General features: G+C 38.3%; 1 protein-coding gene across 37 annotated transcripts in view; it reads right to left on the bottom strand.

Annotated features, from left to right (window-relative positions):
• Window positions 1-15,865, bottom strand: part of ABI3BP (ABI family member 3 binding protein) — a 271,320-nt gene that overhangs the window by 164,710 nt on the left and 90,745 nt on the right. For all 37 annotated transcript variants that reach the window (XM_070454961.1, XM_070454969.1, XM_070454962.1 and 34 more), the window contains exons 3-4: window positions 15,489-15,557; window positions 12,302-12,434 (exon numbers count right to left, since the gene is read on the bottom strand). In XM_070454961.1, the coding sequence (XP_070311062.1) occupies window positions 12,302-12,434; window positions 15,489-15,557 (202 nt within the window). The remainder of the gene's footprint in view (window positions 1-12,301; window positions 12,435-15,488; window positions 15,558-15,865) is intronic.

Genomic DNA, 15,865 nt, shown 5'->3' with positions numbered 1-15,865 from the left:
GTATCATCTCTAAGCGCCAGACACAAGTTCTTAATATGAAAAAAAAAAATTACCCAGAACCTCTAGAAATAAGGGCCAGGCCAGGACTGTCTACATAAATTGTGGAGCTCGTTGCAAAATGAAAACATGGGGCCCCTTATTCAAGAATTATTAAGTTTTAAGACAGTGACAGGAGAGCATTAAACCAAGGATGGTCCTTCTAAGTGGAGAGCCTGTTTAACAGCGTGGGTTGCACACCCATGATGTCAGCAAGGGGGTTATAGGTTTCTAAGTACACAGAGGGGTGTATCTATACATCCAGTTTGCTTTCTTACTAGTTACACACTACTGAAATGCTTGGAATCACTCACTAGCTTGCTTCTCCCTAGTAAAAGCAGCTCTCTGGACTCCATACCCCATTCCAAAGTCAAGAAGACAAAACAAGTGGAGAGGCAGTTCCAGCCAAAACGCTAACTGCTACTGGGAACAAACGCTATAGCATACTAGTCCTCTGTGTCCTGTGAGTTGAACCATCAACAGCAACTTATGAAACATATTTGTAGACAAGTATGTCATATGGAATTTCTGTTGCTTCCCCCCCATCCCCCCGCCTTGGCTATTACAAGACTTCAGAGGAGTGCAGAGAAAACTAAAATTAGAGCAGATGGGCCTCCACAACTTTGCATCTTGAGTTTGGATACATTTCTCAGCTGCTTGCATGATCTGGTGAAGGCGGAGGGCAATGCTTACAGAATTACCAAAGATAATCTGGGGATTCCAGGGTTCCCAGTAAACTTGATTTTATATCCTCTAGGAATAAAATCAGGTAGAAATATTCTAAGACTATGTTAAAAAAAAAAAAAAACTAGCCTATACATTTTTTTCTATTTTGATCACAAAGCATTCTAAATAACCTCTCTTGTACCAACTTTGGTAGAAAAAAGAAAAGTGCAGGCAGCTAGGCCTTCTTGGCTTCAGTTAGGTTCCCTTATCAATACTGGCTTAATTGATAATTGTATAATATAGGCAAGTTCTACATTTTAAAAGATCATAAACAAGGCTACTTAGCCATAAAGTGGTGAAGCATATTTTCTTGATTTTAAACCAAAATATAGGCCTTATGATAAAAATACTGCACAACCTAGCACAGAGTAGGTACTCCGTATATGTTATGGAACTGTGAAGCCGGAAGTTAGGCATGAGCAAAGAGCGGTGGCCTGGCAGAAAAGGATGCAAGCTGATCCCTAAACCCCACCCCAGACACACCCAGGAGAGCTGAGACATGCTACAAAAATAACCACAGAGACTTTTCCAACTCCTGCAGATGCGCCCTAGGCGCTGCTGTTAAGTCGCTTCAGTTGTGTCCTTGACTCTGTGTGAGCCCATAGACGGCAGCCCACCAGGCTCCCCCGTCCCTGGGATTCTCCAGGCAAGAACACTGGAGTGGGTTGCCATTTCCTTCTCCAATGCATGAAAGTGAAAAGTGAAAGTGAAGTCACTTAGTCGTGTCCGACTCTTAGCGACCCCATGGACTGCAGCCCACCAGGCTCCTCCGTCCATGGGAGTTTCCAGGCAAGAGGACTGGAGTGGGGTGCCATTGCCTTCTCCGACCCTAGGCACAGTGGATACAAATTAACCTCAGGGGCTTCTCCAACTCTGGCACATGTCCCCTTGATGCACAGCTGTGTCCTGAAGTAACCTTAGGCAGCCAGGAGCCCATTAAGGGTTCATAAATATTCTATACATACAGACATCTGATATAACAGACTGAATTATGGGAAAGACATGCGCAATAGAGCCTGTTGTTATGTAACTTGCAACTGCCAATCAAAACTCTCATGTAGATGAATATGTGTCAGTCCCATTTTGCATGTGCCCAGACACGCCCCCTTCCCTGATTGGCCTTAAGTGTATGCCCATTTGCATTTTGCCTTAAGTGTATGCCCATTTGCAGAACCAAGAGGAGAAGATGCAGTAAAAAAGGGAAACCAAGCGGGATCATGGCCACTCCTTCGAGGTCTACCCACTCTGGTGTCTTGGCACTGTACTATCTGCTATCTATTTAATAAAATATCTGTCTGCTTCAGCTGTAACCAGTCTGTTGTTTTGAATCCCTGCTTCAATGAGACAGGAGCTAAGAAATCCTGCCTGCTTGAGATGTAGTCTGTCATTCCAAATCTTTGTTACAATGAGACAAGAGCTGAGGGAGGGAAATAAACTGATGTGACAAAACAAATAGAATGGATACTTTGGTACTTATAGAGTCACTCTTTAATTAGAATGTAGTTGCTGTAAATGGCCAATGACTCAATCACCAAAAAATACTGATTTAAGCCATCATATCTGTAGTTGTATTTTGTAATATATCATTGTATGAGGCTTCACTTACCAGATCTCACCATTCTCATAGAGTCAATGCAAATGGAAGGTAAGTTCAGGAAATGTCTATGTGGTACATTTGCAAAGGGCTTACAGATATTTTTAAATTTATTTCCATGTTTCTGTACAATAAATTCTGAAATTAGCAGAGCAAGAATTATTATAGAAGAAAGAGAGGGGCTGGGAAGTGTCTAAAGCCTGAGAATGAGTGGCAGAGCCAGGAAAAGTGTTGTTTCCTGACCATAAACTAATACCATGTGTACGACATTGGACTATCTTTCTACTACAGGGCTTGCAAAAGGAGATGCAAAGAGAAGGTAAAATGAATCCGAATGGAAGAGAATTAAAAGGAATCAGAAGTTCTTTTAACATTACTTAAGGCTTCCATATAACCAGAGACTTCCCATTATTTATTGTCTGAGGATATCCAGGATCAAAAGTTGACTGCACTTTTTTTCTGTGGTTAATCAAATTTGGGCACAAGTGTTTGGAGAGGCAACAAGTCTCTTAAAGACAGAGGTAGCAGTCAGTGAATGTCATCAGAGCAGACCTCTGGAAAGCCTGACCAGCAAGTGGACATTAGAAGCAAGGACATCTCACATCCCAATTAAGTGGTTAGGAACTGCTGAGGGCGGTGTTTGATTCAGCTGGCAGTATTTTGTGCTTGGCTCTCTCCAAGAGTCCCAAACTGACAGTAGTCATTATTATAACTTAAAAAATACCATAATTCCTTCAAATGTAATGGAAAAGGCAGATAGTGGCTTGGCTTGGATCTCTTTCAGCTGCAAGATAGTAGCATGCCCTCAGGAGAGTCTCTTTGCCCACTTACACATCAGTTTTCTACTTTGAAAAATGGGGGTTGGATTAGACAATCACTGAATCCTTTCTGTTTCTAAAATTGTATTCTAGCTACAAATAGACATTCTAGTCTAATGAAATTCAGAGGCAGAACTCAGGCTAGAAACCCCAGAGGTAGAAATATCATAAATAAAGTTTATGATGTAACTGGCATTGAGTTCTACTAAGTGAAGAAACTGAATAACGTCAGAATAAGTCTAGTCCTTTTACAAACTAGCCTGGATTGATGCACATGGTTGGTCATTTGGGGACTGTCTATACTTTTTTTTTTTTTTAGCAATTCTTTTATCTCTATGTGATTAATCACTATATTTCCTACAACATCTATTCCACACATCACTTTTTTTTTTTTTGCTCTCTTCACACCAAAGGACATGTCTTGATGCCCCATTGTCAACATCCTTACTGCCAGTCTTAGACTGTGACTGCTGATATAAAATCTGCCCTCTCCCTCTTTCTCTCAAAATCTCTCTCTCCTTCTTCACTCTCTCTTTATCCCTCTCCAATTTTAGGGTTCTCCCTTCTAAAAATAACTGTCTTGGTAATTTTATTCCATTTTATTATTCCATCCACTCTGCATCCTTTCTCCTGATTCTTCGAGACTTTCTCTGAGTCAAAAAGTTGTTCAACTATTTTCCATTATATCAAAGCTAGACTAAAACTAATGTTTCCTTCCTATTTCTGTCATTACCTTTTAATACAAATTTCTCCAAAGTAATCTATTTTTTTTTCTGTTTTCTTACTGCTCATAATGCCCAAATCTCTTTGCAATCTTGTGTCTGACCTGTTAGTGTAGTAAAACCTCATGATCAAATCCAATGATTTAATCATCTGTGAGTTTCACAACTACCTTAAAATCCACTCATCATTATCAAATGTGCTCCTATTCCTGTTGTTTTCACGTTCCTTCTCCCCTGTGGTCACTCTGTTTTCAAGTCTAGCTATGTTTCCCTGCGAGATGCTCTCACACTTATCTCATCTCTACTCCTGAATAGCACTTGAAGGCCCAGTCCTGGACTCTTGGGATAATTTTCAAACTGGAAACCATTTCCAAAATCTCTTTATCACTTACTGCTGCCTGATGTAAGTTCAACAAAAGAAAGACGTCTCTAGTGATTTTAGTGCTATCTGAAATGGAACAGTTTATCTGAAGTGGCCATTATCCCATGAAACAAGGTAACCCAAGAAAAGCACACACAAGATTAGCAGCAAATTCAGTATCAGTGTCATTTTTTGCAACCTCTATGCAAGAATTTTTACCTGATTCTATCCATGCCTTCTAGGGTAGGTTTTGGTATGGCCCAACAGAGAGCATCTTTCTAAAAGTCGTGTTTCTGTACTTCCCACTGCCTCCCCACCTTGGTCTGCCTGTAGCCTCATCTCTCTGAGGTCCTCGCCCTTGATGTCTGGACAGTCCCCCTACCATGTGGACAAGGACCTTCATCTCTGACTGCTGCCCACAGCCTGTGCCTCTCCTGGCCCCCTCCACACATTTTACATGTGTCATCTCATTTAATTCTGACATCTCTATGAGAGATTACTATTAATACTCCCATTTTACAGACTTCAGAGAAAGTTCAAGGACTGGAGGGACTGGCTAGATGACTTTTAAAGCTAGTTTTAGACATTCCAATTGCCTGTTTGTTTGTACATTTGTTGAGAATTACCTCTGTAAAGTGTGACTCTGTGTTGTGTGTGTGATAGGAGACAAGTATGACACCAGGCATTAATTCAAATATGATCTCACAGAACAGGGAGGGCGGTAGATGCACATCTGAATACAACTAAAGGAGGCAGGATGAAAAGCAGAGCAGCTGAGGGTGGTTGGGTATGGCCCTCTGTAGCTTGAACTTAAAAAATGGTTACATTGCAAATCCCACCCCAGTGGTAGACTGAAAGCATGACATCCTACCCAGATCCATGGAAAGGACAACACCAAATCTAGGCCTCATGTCAGGAGAATGACTCACAGATTCCTTGAGACAGATTCTTAGAGAAATGTTGTGATTTTTTTCTTTAACCAGGTAGTGGGAACCTGGGGGAGATTCTTCGACAGGTAAATAAAGTTGAGCAGTCGTGAAGGAAGCTGGATTTATCAGCAGTGGAAGAATTAGAGAAAAACTGGAGGGAAGAATCTCAATTTGTTATAATCCAGATGAGATAATCCGGCTTCCTAGGTGGCGCTAGTGGTAAAGAATCTGCCTGCCAATGCAGGAGAATCCCACGGACAAAGGAGATTGGTGGGCTACAGTCCATGGGGTCGCAAAGAGTGAGACACGACTGAGCTGCTTAGCAGCAGCAGATGAGATAACAAAGGAGTGAATCATGGAAGAAACACAATGGAGCAGGGGAAAAGAAACAGATCAAAGTTCTATTTCTACAAAATAATTGATGAGACTAGACTCCTTATAGGATATGGGTACCAAGGAAAGTGTAAATAAAATTCAAAATTCAACTTTCAAACTTAAGAAGAGGGAAGTTAAAGTGATAGAAGAGGAGATTTCTTTTAGTAGTATAGACAACATTAATTTAGTTTGAGTTGAGGTGCTGAATCGTTACCTGGTCATCCTAATGAAAATATTCAATGCACAGTGAAAAATACACTCTTAAAACTGGGCCAAAATCAGAGGTTCAGCATTGGAGGTCATTTACATCCTTACACCACTCCTACTATTCCTCGTAGAACAGCAACATCAGAAAGTCCTGGGAGCTTTTGAAAATGAACAATCTCAGGCTCTTCCTCCAGTCTATGGAATCAGAACCTGCATTTTAACAATATCTTCCACATAATTGAGTATGTCAATGCTGTATATTGTCACCCTGCTTATTTAACTTATATGCAGAGTACCTCATGCAAAATGCTGGACTGGATGAAGCACAAGCTAGAATCAAGATAGCCAGGAGAAATATCAATAACTTCAGATATGCAGATGAAACCACTCTTAGTGAAGAACTAAAGAGCCTCCTGATGAAAGTGAAAGAGGAGAGTGAAAAAGTTGGCTTAAAACTCAATATTCAAAAGACTAAGATCATGGCATCTGGTCCCATCACTTCATGGCAAATAGGTGGGGAAACAATGGAAACAGTGACAGACTTTATTTTGGGGGGGCTCCAAAATCACTGCAGATAGTGACTGCAGCCATGAAATTAAAAGATGCTTGCTCCTTGGAAGAAAAGCTATGACCAACCTAGACAGCATATTAAAAAGCAAGAGACATAACTTTGCCAACAAAGGTCATATAGCCAAAGCTATGGTTTTTCCAGTGGTCATGTATGGATGTGAGAGTTGGACTATAAAGAAAGCTGAGTGCCGAAGAATTGATGCTTTTGAACTGTGGTGTTGGAGAAGACTCTTGCAAGTACCTTGGACAGCAAGGAGATCCAACTAGTCAATCCTAAAGGAAATCAATCCTGAATATTCATTGGAAGGACTAATGCTGAAGTGGAAACTCCAATACATTGGCCACCTGATGAAAAGAACCAACTTATTGGAAAAGACCCTGATGCTAGGGAAAGATTGAAGGCCGGAGGAGAAGGGGACGACAGAGGATGAGGTGGTTGGATGGCATCACTGACTTGATGGACACGAGTTTGAGCAAGCTCTGGGAGTTGGTGACAGGGAAGGGACAGGGAAGCCTGGAGTGCTGCCGTCCATGGGGTTGCAGAGTTGGACACGACTGAGCGGCTAAACTGAACTGAACCACATGATTTGCAAGTATATCAAAGTTTGAGTATCACTGTTCTATACAGACATGATAATTAAAGACATGGCTTACAGCTGAGATAAGGAAGATATATAGGTGAGATATCCAAGGATAGATCTCTAATCTGTATTTGAGAACCAGGATAACAAGTAAGCGAAAGAGAAGAGAAAGGGAGTAAGAGTAAAATCTAAATAAAATTTCAAAGGAAGAAAGAGTTCAATAATGGGAGGATGGCCAAAAATTCCACAGAGAGATTTAAAAGAATAAGAACTGATAAAAATATCTATGGGATCTAGCAATTAATTGATCACTGATGATCACCTAGAGAAGTTTTAGTGGAATGGAAAGAGGGTGGGAGCCAGTGAAAAGGAATACAAACTGTGAATGTGGTCAAGAAATCAAGAATATGAGAGCACATTAGTCTGAGAAATTCTGGAATTAGGAAGAGAGAATGAAAAGTAGCCTGGAAGCTATAACAGGGTCAACAGAAAATATGTTGTTTGGGGGTAGGGAAATCTTGAGCATGTTTGTAAGCAAGAGGCAGGGCACAAATGTCGGTGAAGAGGAAAATGCAGAAGAGCAAAGAATATGGAAGGAACAGAACGATGAGCACTGTCTGAAGGCAGAAACTTGCTCCTTGGTAAAAACAGAAGAGATGTAAAGCTGAATCTAGGATGAAGAAAAAGTGAGCCAATGGCAGACTGCCTAAATTTTCTTCAGTATTACAGAAACCAGGATGGACTGGGACATGAAAAGAGTCAGAGCCAGTGGCCAAGATGCTATTTCCAGGATTCAGGGTAAGGTGCCTAGACTGAAATTGTTGACATGGAAATAGAAATGGAAAAGTAGAAGATAAAGATACTAATGTGGATAATTCTCAAAGGCAAAACCAGTGTAACTCAGAGCCTCAATACCTATAGGCAATGAAGAATTTTTAAATTTATGGCGTGTCATATTAGGGAGAGTAAAAAAAATTATGATACTTCAGAAAATAAAAAGACAAGGGAATTGATATTTCATGAGAAAAGTACAAATTCAATTTTGTCCTATGTTTGAAGTAATAGTAAGACATAGAAGTGAAAATGCTGAGATTTCACTATTTATTCATTCAGTGTATATTTACTGAAGGCCTAATATGCACCCGAGGCTGGCTTGGGTGCTGGGAAAACAATGATATTTTTGATACCTATGGTCCCAGTCCTCACTGAGCTTAAAATTTACATGGCAAGATAAATGGGAAATGAGGCACAGGGCTCAATCAAGTGAGAATTCTTAGACCTCAAAAATATTCACTTAACAACTTGGGATAAAGAAAAAAGAGGCAAGAGTAAGCTCTGAACCAGCCAACAAGGAGGACCCTCATTCTACATTCAGAGCAAGAAAGTACAACGTGAAAGCGTTAGAAAATGTGAAAATGATTTCTAAACAAATCATAAAGCTTTAACAAATTGGCAAAGGAGTGAGAACTAAGGCAATCTTAAACTCTTTAACAAGCTGGAAACATGGGAAGGAAAGAATATGCTATTCATGGTGAAATAAATTGTGGTTTTAACTTCTCATCTGGGCCAATTGGAAAGCTTTCTTTTGACCTCAGATATATTAAGGACAAATGTGTGCATTCTTCCTTTCAAAGCCCATGAAGAATAAAACATGTAAATTAAGCATATCTACTCTCCAATGAATGTGAACTCAGAAAAGGCTCTAAAAATATGGGAGCCCTACATGGACCCTATGGGAATAGGAGTGGAAACATACCACCAAGAATAAAGTGACATTGCATTAATATTTCCAAGCTTAAAACAAATAAAACAAAAAAACAGGGATTTTCTCATTGGAAACTCACCATAATAGAGCTTTGATATGTAAAGTCAAAAATCAAAGTATAATAAAAAAATTTTTCCAACAAATTATTTGCCCTTGCATAGGATAAATGAAGTGACACAAATCAGTGTGAAATGATTGTTTCTAAAAACTCAGAAACTTTACACATGATGCCAAATATTAGAGTTAGTGGATTAAAATGACACCAGTTGATGTTCCTATAGCAAGCTGAGGGAATTCAGGTTCCAACGACTTTGTCAAAATACACTCTTGAAGGAAAACTTGACCTGTCTTAATCTGATTTTCAAGAAGGAATCATTCCCTATAGCTATTATTGCTTATTTTAACCTACTGGATTAGTCTAAAGTCTAAAAAAAAAAAAAGAATCTACATAATCATATAATCATATGAGGGTGGATTTCTCCAAATCTGCTTCTAATTATGCTAACTGAGTTGTTCTGGTGGATTTATTTGGGTGTTTATAATATGTATTGTAATTTCAGAGCTTTTAAATAAGGACTATTATTTTTTCTCAAATAGTTACAAAGACTTTAAAATGTCAACTCTTTATTAACTGTTCTAACTAGGGAGAAAGGAGGCATGGGTAAATAAAATTCACAAGTACTCCCAATGCTTCTTTTTGTCATTAGATTTAATTCTTTGCTCTTAATTCTTAGTCACGTCCTAACAATTTCCTATTTCTGTCAAGGATACTGCGATCCTCCCACTCAGGTTTGAAAGCTGGCAAACATCTTGACATGTCATTACTGAATCTTTTATAAAACTTCATTCTAGGCAGAATTATTTATTTTAAATATTGTGATTTGACGGGCATGACTCTACCTATTTGATGAGAAGACCAGAGCCACGGTGCCTGGATGAGGAAGTGAGAGGGTGAGGTGCACATGTGGTCTCAATAGCTTGGGGCCTTCAAGTCAACTACTTTGGATAAAACTTCTAGCTCCATCGGGTATCTGTTCCTCTGTCTTCTCCATATTTATTATCAACTTTTGCTGTCATACCATGACAACATGTGTCAATTAGAATCAATCATCAGATAAGTTGTTTTGTGGAGGGGTCAGGAGAGCCAAGTGAAATTGAAGACAATGAGGCTTGAGGACAGGAGGAAATCACATCAAATCCTGTTCTAGGAATTGGCAATTTACTGAACCTTATGGATTTATCAAGCAAGTTGAGTAGCCATTAAAATCAGCTATGTTTTGTTACAAGAGTATCAAATCTTGCTTCCCGCTTCCTTTCTTCTTGCCCAATCCTCCCCTCCCTTCTTATTTTTCCTTCTTTCTTAACAAGAGACTAAAAAAAGGAAAAGGAAAAAGAAACTGACCCACAGATGTTTGTTTTCTCAGCATTAGCACCCTGTACCAACTCATTAGCAAAGTTACCTCAAGAAAGTAAATTCTTTTAGGAGTCCATTTCCAAATAAAGTTAAGTTTCAGGTTTAGCAGTGGGTAAAATAAGGAATATTTCAGATTCTTCGAAACAGTTCAAAATTATTTTTAAAAAACTTTAGCTTTGGCATCATCTTCTACATGCTTTTTTCAAAGAACTTCTTCCTTCAGAACTATGGGCATGTGAAAGAAAATTTCTTTCTTTCTTAGTTTAGATTTCCTAATCAAAGTCATATGAATGGTAGTTTTGAGAACTTAAAACATTTTAAAACTCTTTATTCTCTGTCCAATTTAGACAAATAAAAAGAAGTAAAGCAATACAAAAAATAGACATTTGGCCAAAAAGTATATTAAAAAGTTTTCAATATATTTAGTACAAGGGAAAAATACATATTAAAATAATAATGAGATATAACTACACTAGGATACCTAAATTGAAAAATGCTGATGACATGAAATGCTGGTGAGGATATGGAGCAACCAGAACTCTCATACATTGCCTGTGGGAATTTAAAAGGAAAATTAGGCCCCCCAAAATATACATCTTCCCTGTGACATAGCAATTCTACTTTTAGGTATTTATCTAGTGTTAGTAGTGTAATATTAGTCACTTAGTCGTGTCCGACTCTTGGTGACCCCCTGGGTTGTAGCCCACCAGCCTCCTCTGTCCACGGGATTCTCCAGGCAAGCATCCTGGAGTGGGTTGCCACTTCCTTCTTCAGAGATATTTATCTAAGATAAATTAAAAGGTATGTCTACAAGAATATTATACAAAAATGTTTATAAAATTTATCTTCAAAATAACCAAAAACAAGACACAATTCAGATGTCTACCGGCAAGAAAGATGGATCAAAAAATTCTGAAATACTCACATCATGGAATAATACTCAGAAATAAAAAAGGAATGAACTATTCATGAACTTACAATATCATGAATGAATCTCAAAAAACATGCTGAATAAATAAGATATACACAGAAAGAGAAGAACTTATGATTTTGTTTACATGGAATTTTAGAGCAGATCAACTCTCTAATACTTTCTAGGGTGATGAAAGAACATTTTTTAATGGATTGTACAGTACATGGTTACATACTTTTTCTGTAACTGACTAAACTGTACATGTAAGATCTGTACATTTTACTGGGTTTAAATTATATTTTCATAATGAAGTCTTTTATTTTAAAGAAGGGATGAAACAAATTTTAAAAATCTTAAAGTCACTTTGAGTATTTAAAATAAAATACCTTTTAAAATAAATGTTCCTTTTGGTTGAAGCTTGAAAATTTTGATTGTCAGATGCAAAATTTTGAATTTTGAAGCTACTGTAGTGAATATTTATGACAAGCAAATATCACCTTATACCCAATTTAGAATCATGGTTCAGCATTTAGTACAGTGCCCAATACATAGACAATGCCAACTCTATGTGTTGAATGAATAAATGGCAGTGATTTAAAAATAAACTTGGGTTTTTCTTATTTTGTTCTCCCAAAGAAGATGGTGGCTTCATTTCCAAAGGTGCTTTTCCTTGACCTACATTTCTCCATGTGTCCCTCTCCCCAATTTTCTAAGCCAGTGATCTCTAAACTTAGGTGGGGACCAGAATCTACTGGAGGGCTTGTTAAAACACAAATTACTTGCCCCACCCTTGAAGTTTCTGATTCAGTAAGTCTGGAGATCTGAGAATTTCCATTTTTTATAAGTTCCCAAATGATGCTGGTGCTGATGCTGCTTGGTTTAGGGACCAAAGTGAGAGAACCAGTGTTTTTAGCACTTTATCAATTGGCAGACCAAAGAACCATCTTTTTCAAACCAAGGATCAAATGTTGCAACTTTTAACAGTCTCTCCTAATTGCTTTCAACTTTATCCTCTGAGCTTTTATTACACTTATTACTGATAACCCCACTTACTATTTGGCTTATTTTTCCTTCTGTTTTTTTCTTTGGAAAGAAAAAAATATGTGTATGTGTTTTCTGTTCAGGTAGATGGTAATTCCTGAAGGGTACGGGCATTGATGAGTGTGTCTTCGTTCTCCTCAAACCTAGAACAAACTCTCCAGCAAAGAGCTGATCTGCAGATACTGATGCCCCTGACATTTACACGTCCTTTTCAGACGAAAAATAAAATTTTCCATAATGGTGAATTACCTGTCATTGGGACACTGACTTGGCAATGTCCAGTCATGGTGAGGGTTAATGAGGAAGCCCCAGGATAGGAAGACTGAGCTTGGTGACAGAGTGCCAACCACCAGCTGGAGAGGTTTGCGAGATCGTTTTTTACCTACAAAGGGAACGGACAGGTTAATTCTTGTAGCATTTAGCATATTTTCATGATTTGGGTAAAATATACAAAGACAATCTAGTAAGATGATGAAGAATGTGAAAGCATTAAGTTCCTTTTCTTTTTATATACTGCACAAATATTAATAATGCTTTGCCCATGAATTTAAGCAAGAATCAAATGAAATACCCTCTTGAGATTTACATGTATGTGTCTATGCATATAAACTATATCCATTTCTAGTTTTTATTTTCTTGTGGGCCAAGGATGAACATGGAGGTCTTGGCTATTACCAGTGAAATAAACACACACAAATACACATACAGGTATATGTACATTTATTTTTCTTTTACAGACAAGATAAAATGTATGCTTATTTTTTCCCTGAAACTGTGAATTAGTTTCACTCTTAGAAACATCTAAGAAAAGTTACCATCTAGGTTGATGGCTATATTCTTTTTTTTTTTTAAACTATTTGGAAGTGTAAAATCTCTTCTCAGAGCATTTCAATGAACTGTCTCTCTCTCTCTCTCTCTCTCTCTCTCTCTCTTTTTTTTAACAGTAAGTATTGAAACAGAAAAGGTGCACACATTCTTAATATTGCTGGAAGAATGGGAATAATATAGGAAGCAGTTATTCTGACGAGACTAATTGGATTTGGGCAATGCCAAGTGTGATTCTGATAAACCACTCTAAATTCTTTTCAAGTATATGTGAGGGGCATATATGTGCTTTTTCAAAAATATTTGAAACTTTAGGAACAGGAGGACAGTGAAAAGGAGGAGTGCCTGTTACTTCTGTTAGGTTTGAGTTGTATTCATGGTTATTCTGGCAGAAAAGCCCTCTAAGACCAGAATATACATGATCTAGTTGTGGTCAGTTACTTCACTGTGACATAGATGCATTTTTTAAAAGATAGCTTAAATAATTTTCAAGGATGTTTATTATTTAGTTGGTTGCAAACATGCAATTATACTTCTCTATAAGTTTTTCCAGTTTACCTGTAATAGTACCTTATCTGACTATGATTCAAAGGGTTCAGGTCTGGCCCCCAAAGAGGGCAGGTTAGAATCAGAGATAATGTGATTCTGATAAGCTGTCTTTTCTATCCCTGAGTTGATTTTCACTCATATAATTGTCTCATTTTATAGATGAAAAATAAGGCCTGGAGTAATTTCAAGGTTGTCCAAGGTCACAATGAGAGCACGGTTAAGACTCAAATCCAGGTCTCCTGAATCGTAATATAGTTTTCTAGTTTTCTTTTTATTACATCACTAGTTTATCTCACAATGTATGATGGGAATGCCATTTAGAAAAACTACATGTTTCCTTCCTTAAGGAATTTAAAGTTTATATGACTAAGTTCACTTGTTTGGATCTTCAATTTTAATTATCTAATCATTTTTAAATTATGTGGCAGATACAAATATAAAATGAATGGAAGCTAATCCGTTACTCATTACATCGCTCTTCAATGAAGATTACAAAAACAAAAATTATATCCATTGCCTGAAAGGAAAGGTGGGGTATTATAGCCTGATCAGGATGAAACTATTTCCTGAGTTGGTCATCACATAGTGAAAAATAATCTAAGGAGCCCACAAATGAAGTTATAAACTGCTATTAAGGTATAATCACTCTCTTGACTTTTCTTACTTATTTTTGCATATTTGTTTTATGACCATATTCAGAAAAATTTCAGTAACTATGAAGTCAGAATCCCATAGAACCACACTCATGCTTCCCGACTTTATTGTTAAATATTTTGAAATAGAGTCCTCAAATACTGGAGTACTTTTCTTTGCAAGTGTATGGAAAGCTTCTTGGACAATGATCACTAGTAAGTTTTAAGTACTGATTGAAATCTCCCTTGTGCTTTGGGATATTATAAGAGGTCAAGTAAAAGGATCTGTAGTTCTCAAAATAATTAACCATTTATCGCTTCTCTTAAAACAAAAAAAAAAGAGGAAACCAACAGAAGCCTCAAGGGGAGAGGATTGCAGCAACCGGTTTTTGGTGACCAGGCATGGCTGATCGACTGAGGATACAGAATACATAGCTGCCAAGGGCCCATTTGCTCAGTAACTGCACCTTCCCCCAACACGTCTTATCCCTTTGAGAAAGATCCTTCTTTCTGTGTGGCATCCCGTGTACTGTAAAAGGCAAATATGATTAGGGAATAATTATTCTGAGAACAGTTCACATTAGAACATGAAAAAGAAAAGCACCATGATCAACTCCGTCTACAAACTAGGAAGATGTGACCTAAGATATTAAAAGCATAGTCACAGCTTTATTAGTCCTTCCTAATAGCCAGGGCTTGCTATTTGATCTGAGAAGAAATTTTAGCAGTGAAATTGGGGCAACGTCTTCCTTAGTCATAGAAATATTTCTGCTTTTTTATACACATGGTATCTAGTTGCCTGTTTTACATCTCCCTAGCCCTGGGAAGATGGGTGTCGCACTGCTGTTTTATGAAAGAAGTCTTGTTTTCTGTGTCTGACTAAATACAAGTGGTTTGGAGGCATAAATAAAATCCAAGTCCCAACTCATTTAACACACATGTAAATGAGTTATGCTTTTGAAATATCAAGTTTCCTTCAGCAAAGTTTAGATCTCACATTTTGCCCTAAAAATCTGAAAGACACAAGAGCAGGCTTTAGTTCACACATTGCAACATAGAGGGAGCCAACAGGAGCTAAACTCTAAATAAGCGCTTACTCTGGGCCAAGTCTGTCTTCTGTAGCCGGGAAACTCATCTCATCCTCGCCCAGATCCCTCCATGCAGCAGGACAGAGGCTAGAGAGGTTCAATAATTTGCCTCAACCCCCTGCTGTTTGTATGTGGTGGGGCGGATAAGGCCCAAGGAGCTTCTCCCAACCAGGCTACACTACTTCCCAAGCAGGGTTACCTGTTTTCAGGGGACTGCTGGGCATCGTACATATTCTAACCTACCTTCCTGAGGCATCCCCAAGGCGCGTAGTCTCCATGGGTGGAAAAGAGATGAAAAGGCATGGTTTAAAGTTAACAATAATAATGAATCAACAAAAATACCTGAGCATGACTTCTTTTGACTGGGGGGAGGAGCGGGCCGTACGACGATCAGATATTTAGGCTCGGCATCTGGAAATGGTAACATTATTTATCAGTAAGATTCTTTGTGAACAAGCAGCCTTCATGACCGCACACCCATTCCTGACTCAATGTTCCCCGGCCTTAGTCACTGTAACCACAGAACCGGCGGGTCAGAGCGCTCAGGCATTCGGAAAGTTCATACTTCCTGTGATGGTTCAGGCCATTAAGTTTTAAAAGTGAAGATTAAATCCAGATTTTCAAAACCTCATGGACAGGAATGGGGGAGAAGTCTTAAAAGAATCATGCTAGGGACACAGATTTCATTGCACATTTTCAATAGTCCTTTTCTCTGCAAA

The sequence above is a fragment of the Odocoileus virginianus genome, chromosome 25 (genome assembly GCF_023699985.2).
Source record: "Odocoileus virginianus isolate 20LAN1187 ecotype Illinois chromosome 25, Ovbor_1.2, whole genome shotgun sequence".
Taxonomy (NCBI): Eukaryota; Metazoa; Chordata; class Mammalia; order Artiodactyla; family Cervidae; genus Odocoileus; species Odocoileus virginianus.
This window is presented reverse-complemented; position numbering and strand designations above follow the sequence as displayed.